General features: G+C 38.6%; 1 protein-coding gene across 3 annotated transcripts in view; it reads left to right on the forward strand.

The window, feature by feature from the left end:
- TGFBR1 (transforming growth factor beta receptor 1) overlaps positions 1–10,853 on the forward strand; it is a 59,705-nt gene that overhangs the window by 36,896 nt on the left and 11,956 nt on the right. For all 3 annotated transcript variants that reach the window (XM_049627226.1, XM_049627214.1, XM_049627223.1), the window contains 5 exons: positions 405–635; positions 4,877–5,044; positions 6,672–6,828; positions 8,922–9,046; positions 10,510–10,640. In XM_049627226.1, the coding sequence (XP_049483183.1) occupies positions 405–635; positions 4,877–5,044; positions 6,672–6,828; positions 8,922–9,046; positions 10,510–10,640 (812 nt within the window). The remainder of the gene's footprint in view (positions 1–404; positions 636–4,876; positions 5,045–6,671; positions 6,829–8,921; positions 9,047–10,509; positions 10,641–10,853) is intronic.

The raw sequence follows: 10,853 nt of genomic DNA on the forward strand, positions 1-10,853 counted from the left end.
TACAGTACTCGTCATACTCTGTGGACAGCTTCCCTTCTCTTCCATTGCTTTACCATGTCCATCCCCGTCTGTGTGTCCAAGCTGGTTCTGTAAACATCCATTCATTTTCCTCTTCTACCTCTGCTTGAATATTCCTCCTACCTAAATTCTTAGCTCCTCTTATCCTTTGGTCCTATCCCTTCTGTAAAGGACAGTCAAAATTCAATTTAGTGTACAAAGTCTACCTGGACCCTCTAGGCAGGAGTTTCTAGATTCTTATATTTATTATTTTCATTTTAAATATGAATTGTTGTTTTTGTAAATAAAGTCTGTGTCTCCCAGTGAGACTGTAAGCTCCTTAAAGATAGAGCTGTAAGAGTTATTCTGTTCCTGAGTCACTCTTTAATGCCTATGCTTATCTTTAGGTTTACCATTGCTCGTTCAGAGAACAATTGCAAGAACTATTGTGTTACAAGAAAGTATTGGCAAAGGTCGATTTGGAGAAGTTTGGCGGGGAAAATGGCGAGGAGAAGAAGTTGCTGTCAAAATATTCTCCTCTAGAGAAGAACGCTCATGGTTCCGTGAGGCCGAGATTTATCAGACCGTAATGTTACGCCATGAAAACATCTTGGGATTTATAGCGGCAGACAATAAAGGTCAGTAACAGTTCCTTCTCCTTTGAGTAGAATGAACTCTACTTGAGCCTTTCCACAAATATGGCTACTAAACATTGTCAGATTTGGTGAGAAATCAATGTTTGCCATACAGATTAGACCCATTAAGTCAAATAGAATATATTAGAAGCCTTTAGAAACTGGAATTTCTTAAAGATTTTCTTGACTCTTGACTACGTGTTTCTAAATCTCTAATTGTTTTTATAAAATATAAAGAGCAATGTATATTTTTTAAAAGCGATGTTCTTTTTTTCTAGGCAGTTAGTTATTGAGTATAGTCATAACATAGAAAAAAATTTATAAACTCTGGTTGCTCAAAATTGAGATAGGATAGAGCCCAGAGATCTGTTTCCTTTAAATTTCCTCATGACTGTTAGGGCATTCTGATCTATACTAATGACCGTATTTATAGGAAGAGTGAAAATAACTGCTCAGTGTATTTTGTGTTTTAAATTGCCAGGGGCTAAGTAGCCTTTCAAATAAATAAAATAAACTTTTAAATAAACTCAGTTAAATAGAGAAATAGTTTGTCCAAGACCACCTTGCCTATTGGTGATCATTCGGACGCTTTCTTGCCTGTGGCACAGATCCGATGCCGCAGGAAGCAAAGAAGCCACGTCAGTGGAGAGTCAGAATGAGTGTGACTGCAAGCAGTGGCTTCAGAATGTCCTTCGCCTACTGTCTTGACTTCAGTTACTACTGTCGTGTCCACTGTTCCTGCTTCCGTAGATTCATCAGAGACTTGTGTTAGAGCTCCTGTCATCCCAACCCAGAATCAGATGTATTTCCCAGCTTTCCTACTTTTAAAAAACGTTATCATTTTCTTGTTTAGATTGACCAGAACCATAGTCCTCTTTTTCATCCTCTCCCTTCCCGTTTTCCTCAACAGTATTTCTTCAGAATATTAAGTGTATTTAAGATATTTAAAATATTAAGAATATTTTTCCTTTTGCTTCTCTGAATTTTCAAACTTATTTGCAGTAAGCATTTATTACTTGGGTTGTTTTGATTTGTTTTTAGTTTTCAGTTTTAGAAGTTTTCCGGTATTGTAGAAAAGTGAAGTGAGTAGAGTATAATGAATGCCTGTCACTTAGCTTCAACATTGATTGTTAGCTCATTGCCTCACATTTGATCTCTGATTCCACCTCCTGCCTCTGTCTGAATTATTTGAAGCCAAAGACATGATAATGGATATTTTCTCTATAAAAATTTTTAATTTTCATCTTTAGATTAAGGAATCTTTAATGAAACATGACCACACGACCATTGTCACTTTTTAAAATGTCATCAGGTATCTAGTCACTTTGAAATTTCTGCATCTGTCTTTTTTTTTTTTAAATAATTGGTCATTCACTTTACGAATAACTTGAGTTCACACATTGCACTTGTCACTTTGTGTCACTTTAGTCCACACAATGCGTTTGGTTGATAATTATCTTAGATTTAAAATTGCTTAAAACTTAAACTTAAAATTGCTATGTTCCCTCTTAATCTTTTTTTTTCTTCTTGAAGTTTATTTGTTGAAGAAACTGGACTGTTTGTCCTGTCTGGCTCATTCTGGACTCTGTTGATTGAGTTTCCATAGTATCTCAGAACTTGCTCCTTGTAGTTAGAATTAGAGACTGAATCTAATTACATTTTATTGGTTTCTTGGTGATATTGTATACCTTCCTGTATATTGTATACTTCCTATGTATCACATCAGGAGGCACATAATGTTTGATTATCTCTTTTTTGTGACTTAGGGGTAGTGATGGGTGTGATGGATGTAGGCAGTGATATATCAGTGGTTACTACCAGTTCCATATTACTTACCTTAAAAACAGATAAAAGCAGTGATCATTGTTTGACCAAGTCCTTCATTTTCATTTTCTTCTGCCTTTTACGTCATTTAGCTTCCTCTCCAACCCTTAAAAGGACCTTAAAAATAATGTTCCGTGACTAGATTTTCTGTCATTTCTTATTTCTCAGTAGTTGTCTTTGTTTTCTAAAACCCTTCTTACTGATTCCTATGAGAGCTCTATGTCTACGAACAATAATTGCTCCTTTGAAGAACTTACCCACATGCATAGTTTCTAACTTGGCTGTGGTGGTTGCTTTCAAATCTGTATTTTGGGGCTCTAAATGAGCCCAACCTGTTTTAGGCGTATTTCAAGTTGCAAACACACTGGCACACGGTGCTCTTGCTCTGTGCCCTGGCCTTTCTCTTCCCGGTTGCTCAGGCCGCAGCCAAGCTTGTGCTGTCCTCTGGTGGTCAACATGGGAACTGGCTGCCCCTGCTGCATCTTCCCTGCCCTCTCCTCTTTTCTTTGTCAGGGGTTAATGGACTTTGCCCAGAACCTAGTCCATCCACACCAATTCCCTTCTCCTTTATCCTTATCCCCCTGAATTAGTTAATTCCACCTGAGACAGTCCTTTATATTGCTCAGCCTCTTCCTTCTCCCTCTTCTGCCTTTCTTGCTAATTACCTCAGAAAACCTCCCTTTCTTCCATCTGCCTGTGTTCCTATTTGTCAGCCTTTCAGAATTCAGTCTTGATTAGTAAGTATGCAGATCAAGGTAGTGATGCATCCGTGTCAAGGGAAAGAAAAACGTGTAAGTTTGAATAGAATTCGTTTGTACAGTTTATGAAGAACAGTTTATAAAGAACTAGTGTCATGAATATCTAAATTCTTTTGGAAAGTACCCAGAAATCCCCTCTAGAATCTTCTGAAAATACCTTTCTTATTCTAGAATCTTCTGAAAATACCTTTCTTATTCTCTTCTAATCAGAGTTGCTTTCCTTCAAGTAAAAACCTTCAAAATATAGATGCTGTTTTATGTCAGTTGTGTGGGTTTTTTTTTTTTTTTTTTTTTTTTTTTTACAACCAGTAGGGTAGGAAACATCACATTTACAAAAATTCTTTTAATTTTTCATTTTTTAGGGGGAGAGAGCGAGCACAAGTCGGGGAGAGGGGCAGAGGGAGACAGAGAATCTTAGGCAGGCTCCATGCCCAGCATGGAGCCTGATGCCGGGTATGATCCCATGACCCCAGGATCATGACCTGAGTTGAAATCAAGAGTCGGACCCTCTACTGATTGAGCCACCCAGGTGTCTCAGGAAACAGGAAACAGCCTATTTTAAGTTCCTGTGTGCCATGCGTTACACTAACTGCTTAACTAATTATCTTATATTTTAAATTTTAACACTTTTGCAAAAGTAAGGTATTCTTGCTGTGTAAAAGAAGAAACAGAAGCTCATTGGTTACAAAACTTATCTGAGGTCACATAATCCATAACAACAAGGCCCTGGCTTTCACTCCAGGTCAGAATGACTCCAAGCCTGCATGTTTTACTGAATTGTGCTACCTCCTAGTATTGTCGTAATGCGTGATTTCACGAAATATGTGATTTTCTTGCTACTTTTAGGTTAAATAGGCTTTTGTGGACCAGCCTAGCCCAGAAGCCTAGCCAGAATCTTTACCATGATTCCCATGGGAAAACACATTTCAAATCCATGTATCAGTTTACAAGCAACCTTTTTGAAATACATATTACTAGTTGTCAAGGTTCAGAATCACCTTATGTAAAACTGGGTTCAGCCCTAGCTTTTTTCCTCTGGACGTTTTAGTTCCTGTCTCTGCTTTCCCATGTGTCAGTGGGAAATACCACAATTTTTATATTTTTTTGTAAGCTGTAAACCTTGGGTTCATAATCCTCTTATCTGGCTTCTTTGTGAACTGAAGGTACAGTCTGTGATAAAGCTTGCATTTCTTCATTTAAGCTCACAGTCAGTTTTGTCCTGTACTATTCCATTCCTACTGTGGCCACACTAGGCTCCAGATACTTCCCATCTTCCTTCCTCTCATTTCCCTGCTCCTTCCAGAAACAACCATCGAGCACCTAACCTGAACCAGACGTTTTTCTAGCCACTAAGGAGTCCCCGCTCTGTTACTGTCTGTGTAGGTTCAAGGTCACCATTTTGGAACTATGACTCCTTACCTCTTAAATGGGATTAGTTATCCTTGCCTTATCTCAAGACTAGGGGGCTTACTCAGAGTATCTGAAAGATATGTATGTAAAAGTATAAGACAGACAAAACATGAAGGAAATAATATGCACACTTACGGTACCATCATTATATGTTACAGTTGTGGATTTCAAGAGTAAAAAGTGGTAACTTTTGAATTGATAAATCTTAAATGTTCTACAACCCATCTGAAGCATTGTTATTCTACTCTATAGACAACGGTACATGGACTCAGCTCTGGTTGGTGTCAGATTATCATGAGCATGGATCCCTTTTTGATTATTTGAACAGATACACAGTGACCGTGGAAGGAATGATAAAACTCGCTTTGTCCACAGCAAGTGGACTTGCCCATCTTCACATGGAGATTGTTGGTACCCAAGGTAACTCCCAAGTAATTCTGTTATTTAAGCTTTAAATTCCCCTGAATCTAATGTCTGTTAGAAAATTTTTGTGACAGGTCAGCCTAAGTGGAGATGTTTAAAATGAGGTTTTAAATGAAATTATTTTATCTTTCTGTTGAAAATCTCAGGGGGAATTAGCAATGTAGGAATTTGTTTAGAGATTCTCTAGTCATTGTGGCACCACTGACGTGCTCGTGAGTTCTTAAAAGTGGCATGTAGTCTTGTGATTTTGAGGATCTTCATTTTAGAATTAAAGTCTAGAAGAATGTATTTTTATGTGTAGTATCAAATGTAATGTGAAAGATGCTTTATAAAAATTAACATGCTATCTAATATTATCTGGCCATCTAATAATCATATATAACCCTGAGATAAGGAGACTGCATGAGACCGTTTATAGTTGAAAAATTTTAGTTACGAAATTGTTGTGGTATGATTTTTATGCCATGTAGGATATCAGATGCCAGTATCTCTCTCTCCTGTAGAGATTCTACACTTGCCATCACTCCGCACTTTACTGCACACATGCTATTTCACATCTTAGCCTCATCTTTGTAATTATTATTATTGTTGTTGATTGTACCAGCTCCACTGAGTTATAATTCACGTATCATACAATTCACCCATTTTAAGTGTATGGCTCAGTTTTTAGTGTATTCACAGAGTTGTGAATCACTGCAGTCAATTTTAGAACATTTTTCATCACTCCGGAAAGAAATACTGTACCCATAGCAGTCGCTCCCCAGTTCCTCCCAAACTCCTTAGTGGCTGGCTTCTTTCTCTTAATGTATTTTCAAGGTTCATCCATGTTGTAGCACATATCAGTCCTTCATTCCTTTTTATGGCCAAATGGTATTCTGTTGTTTGGACGTACCACATCTACCCATCAGTTGATGGACACTTGGGTTGTTTCCACTTTTGGCTGTTGTGAGTAATGCTGCCATGAACATTGGTGTACGCTTTTTTTATTTTATTTTTTTGTGTGTGGGCATATATTTTCAGTTCTCTTACACAGTGGAATTATTGGATTATATAGTAATTGATGGTGTTGGGGCACTGCCAGACTGTGATGATTTTTTCCGAAGTGGCTGTACCTTTTTACATTCCTACCAGCAATGGAGGAGGGTTCTAGGGTTTCCACACTGTAATTATGAGTTTTTAATAGCATGTCTTCCCGTGGTTAGTATTAAAGGTTGTGAATCTAAAACTGAGTACATTACAGTTGGGAGGTAGATGAAGTGATGTAGATATTTGGTTCTTAGACTGAAATATCAGTCTGTGACTAGAGTTCTGTAAATAATTCATGAGATGTCAACAAACTAACGTCTTTAACCCCTAGGCTTCGAGTTGTTAGACTTACAGTTTTTGAGCACCATCTTTTAGAGAATCTTATTTTCTCTATGTTTTTTGAAGAAATGTGATTTCAGCAACTTTGGGTATAATGACTTGCTTGGGGTTGTTGAGTAACTGTCCAGGTATTGTGGATGATGCGGGCTGAGATGCTTTGACACTGCGCTGGGACAGGAGTAGAGGCTTTGAACCTAAAGGTGAGAATTGTGACTGGTATCACCTTTTAAATAATCACATTTAATTTTTGTTTCTTTAGGGAAACCAGCCATTGCTCATAGAGATTTGAAGTCCAAGAATATCTTAGTAAAGAAGAATGGAACTTGCTGCATTGCAGACTTAGGACTGGCAGTAAGACACGATTCAGCCACAGATACGATTGATATTGCTCCAAACCACAGAGTGGGAACAAAAAGGTATACTTGTGAATAGTATTTAATACCTTCTGAAATCAACTTCTTTTTCATTGCCTTCTCATTTGTATATACGTGTCTTCTGAAACTCAAACCTGTACTTTATTAGATTGCCCACAGGTAGAAGATCTCATGGTCTTGCCTGCTCTGAAGCCAAGGTTACCTGACTTTAAAAGATGCCTGCTGATGAAAGGTGGCCCTTCCAGAATATTATCATTAGTTATATTAATTATAATAACAATATTAGCTGACGATAATAGGCTGCCCAGTATGTGCCAATCATTTTAATGGGTCTTGTATATATATCATCTCAGTTAATGCTCTCCTTATATGCTGTACTGTAGCTAGCCCAACCATTTCCTTATTTTATTATTTTTAAAAAATGTTTATTTATTTATTTTGAGAGAAAGAGAGAGCAGGGGAGGGGCAGAGAGAGAGGGAGAGATAGAATCCCAAGCAGTCTCTGTGCTGTTGGCACAGAGCCCAGCATGGGGTCCAATCCCACAGACTTCAAGACTGTGACCTAAGCCAGAATCGGGAGTCAGATACTTAACAGCTGAGCCACTCAGGTGCCCCCATTTTCTTATTTTTAGTTCCTGAGAATACACCTTTCTTTCTTCCTCAGAATTTTTGCATGTGCTGTTTCCCTGATTTGTCCTCACCCTTCCTTTCTCATAGGAAGCCTTTTCTCGACAGTGAAGTGCCTTTACCAAGGGCTCTCAGCAGGCTGAACCTGGACGGTTAAGGCACTTAGCACATTGTAATTCTCCATTTATCTGTCTGTATATTCCACTGGATGGCAAGCTGCTTGAGAGCAGCCTTGGATTCCCAGTATCCGTTACAGTGCTTAATACAGAGCAGGTCTTCAGTAAACATTTGTTGAATCCATGAATTTCAAAAGAACATAACTAGGTAGGTGTCCTTATCCTCATTTCATAGATGAGGAAACAGCCCCATGGAAGTTAAATAATGAGGCCAGCCTCATAAGGATGGTAACCTGAAGAGCTGAGATATGAACCTCGGCCTTTCTGACCCAAAAGGCCTTACTCTGTATCACAGCATGTTGCCACAACATATGTTCACACTACTGCCTCAGCTTTGGATAGAGCCAAGCTTCATTCTGTCTCAGTTGTATCTGTGATTTCTGGATTCAACAGGGACTCTCAGAACTTTTGACTTAGGGTCCAGGACAGTGGTTGCTGCAGATCAGGTCTTCGTGGATCCTGATCTCTAACTTTAGTAGGCTTTTTAAAACTTGAAAACCCTACAATGTGGCATCAATAGGAGGACTGGCGGGAGCCTGGGTGGCCCAGTTGGTTAAGTGTCTGACTTGATTTCAGCTCAGTTCATGAGTTTGAGCCCCACATCGGGCTCTGCACTGACAGTGTGGATCCTGCCTGGGATTCTGTCTCCCTTTCTCTCTGCCCCTCCCCCACTTGCTCTCTAAAAAATAGGAGGACTGGCATTCATTTTTTCCTATTATTTTGTTCCCTGGATTATGTCTTCGTCCTTCCTTTCATCCTCTTCTAGTGAGAAGATTTTTAGATTAAAATGTATGGTCCCTGCATGGTACTTGACAAAGTAGGTGGTATATGTTAGGACATTTATCATAGTCATGGTTATTATATGTTGTGTCTTTCATTGGAAACTAAGATCATTAAGGCAGGTAGCATGAAATTGCTGTTTCAACTTTTCATGGGATTTAGTTAACATCAGTAATTTTCAAATCAGTATGGATATTTAATATTTTTGAGGGTAATATGATCTTAGTTATGTAATATTGTATGTATATGTCCATATATAGAGAGAGATATCTGCAAGGATGTTGATCAAAGTGTTAACACTGGGTGGTAGTAATGGAATGATTTTTTACTTTGTACTTTATGAACTTTGGGAAAATTTCTATAAGAAGTGTGAATCATTTTAAAAAGTAGCAGAACCATGCTAAAAGGGAAGAAAAATCTCAGAGGTAATACTGGTAATACTGATTTATTTTATTTTATTTTTTTAATTCTCAGGAGAAAAAAAATCTATGAAAGAGTTCAAAAGTATTGTGGCCACCATTACATAAAGTAAAATGCTGACTTCTTTTTTAGGTACATGGCCCCCGAAGTTCTAGATGATTCCATAAACATGAAACACTTTGAATCCTTCAAACGTGCTGACATCTATGCAATGGGCTTAGTATTCTGGGAAATAGCTCGACGATGTTCCATTGGTGGTAAATTTCTCCCCCTCCCCCATTAGTTTGTCATGAACAGAGAAGCTGTTCAAGGATAGCCTTGTTTTTTTTTTTTTTTAATTAAAAAAATTTTTGTTTAATGTTTATTAATTTTTGAGAGAAAGAGTGTGAGAGGGGGAGGGACAGAGAGAGAGAGAGAGACAGAATCCAAAGCAGGCTCCAGGCTCTGAGCTATCAGCACAGAGCCTGACACAGGGCTTGAACCCATGAACTGTGAGATCACGACCTGCGCTGAGGTCAGACACCTAACCGACTGAGCCATCCAGGTGCCCCTAGCCTTTTTTTATTGAGTGTAATTACACATATCAGCAGTGATCACTGAGAGTGCCAAAGAAAATAAAGGAGATAAAATCTGTGGTGAGAGGAAATGACATGACACACTTATTCTAGTGTATTCTTTTTCTGTTTTCCATTTAAATCTTGGGAGCATCAGAAACCAAGCCCTTGTTATCTTGACATATAGTTATTTAGAGTGGATGACTACTTGAGAGGCCACCCAGGAAGCTGTTTCTAAATTATAACTGGGTCAAACTCATTTTCCCCCCTGAGATTGTGGGTATTTTGTCCAACTTCATAGCTGGAAGTTACAAATACAGAATACAGTTATATCACCCTTACACTATGTTTTAAACTAAGTTTTAACTTAGGTTTAGTTTTAGATTGAGAAACTCCCATATTTACTTGAGGAATAGTTTCTTATCCTTGGGGGCCCAGGCTTGGTTGAGACTAGGGTCTCAAGTTTATGTAACAGTAAGAGGGGGAGCATGTCTCTTACAGTGAAGAGGACAGATCCAAGTAGAGGTAAAGGACTTGCACCTCCGATTTGCTTGTAGGATTTACATCTCCGTGGTAGAGTGTAGATCCCTGTGCCAAGTGAGAGGGTAAGTGCTCACAGAATAAAAACTCTCATTTTTTGTACCATAGGGTTCTATAGGAAACTGTCAATCTGGTCAACATAGCTCATGGTTAACCATCGTCAAAATAGCCTTTGATGGGGCGCCTGGGTGGCTCAGTCAGTTAAGCGTCTGACTTCGGCTCAGGTCATGATCTCGCGGTCCGTGAGTTTGAGCCTTGTGTCAGGCTCTGTGCTGACAGCTCAGAACCTGTTTCAGATTCTGCGTCTCCCTCTCTCTCTCTGACCCTCCCCCGTTCATGCTCTGTCTCTGTCTGTCTCAAAAATAAATAAATGTTAAAAAAAAATAGCCTTTGCTGATCCCATGGTGATATTTAGTTGCAAGCTGTACTGGACCCAGTACCAACTCAGAAAGATGGGTTGTTGATGCAGATGTGGATGAGACAGACCAAGCCATAAGCACTTAGCTAATTCATGAATGGAACCCTGAATAGGACTCTCAGGTGTTCCTTTTCTGTCTGGACAAAGAATGGTCTGGCATTATCAATAAATTCTTCAAAATTGTTGTTGTTGTTTTTAACCAATATAGGAATTCATGAAGATTACCAGCTGCCTTATTATGATCTTGTACCTTCTGATCCATCAGTTGAAGAAATGAGGAAAGTTGTTTGTGAACAGAAGTTAAGGCCAAATATTCCAAACAGATGGCAGAGTTGTGAAGTGAGTGTTTCTTTTGGATACTATACAATTTTCTAAACTGTTTCTGCTTGTTAAGTGGAAATTTGCCTCTTTTTTTTTTTAAGGAAAATAGACACAAGAATTTCTTTCTTTCTTCCTTTCTTCCTTCCTTCCTTCCTTCCTTCCTTCCTTCCTTCCTTCCTTCCTTCTTTCCTTTCCTTTCCTTTCCTTTCCTTTCCTTTCCTTTCCTTTCCT

The sequence above is a fragment of the Panthera uncia genome, chromosome D4, assembly GCF_023721935.1.
Source record: "Panthera uncia isolate 11264 chromosome D4, Puncia_PCG_1.0, whole genome shotgun sequence".
NCBI classification, from domain to species: domain Eukaryota; kingdom Metazoa; phylum Chordata; class Mammalia; order Carnivora; family Felidae; genus Panthera; species Panthera uncia.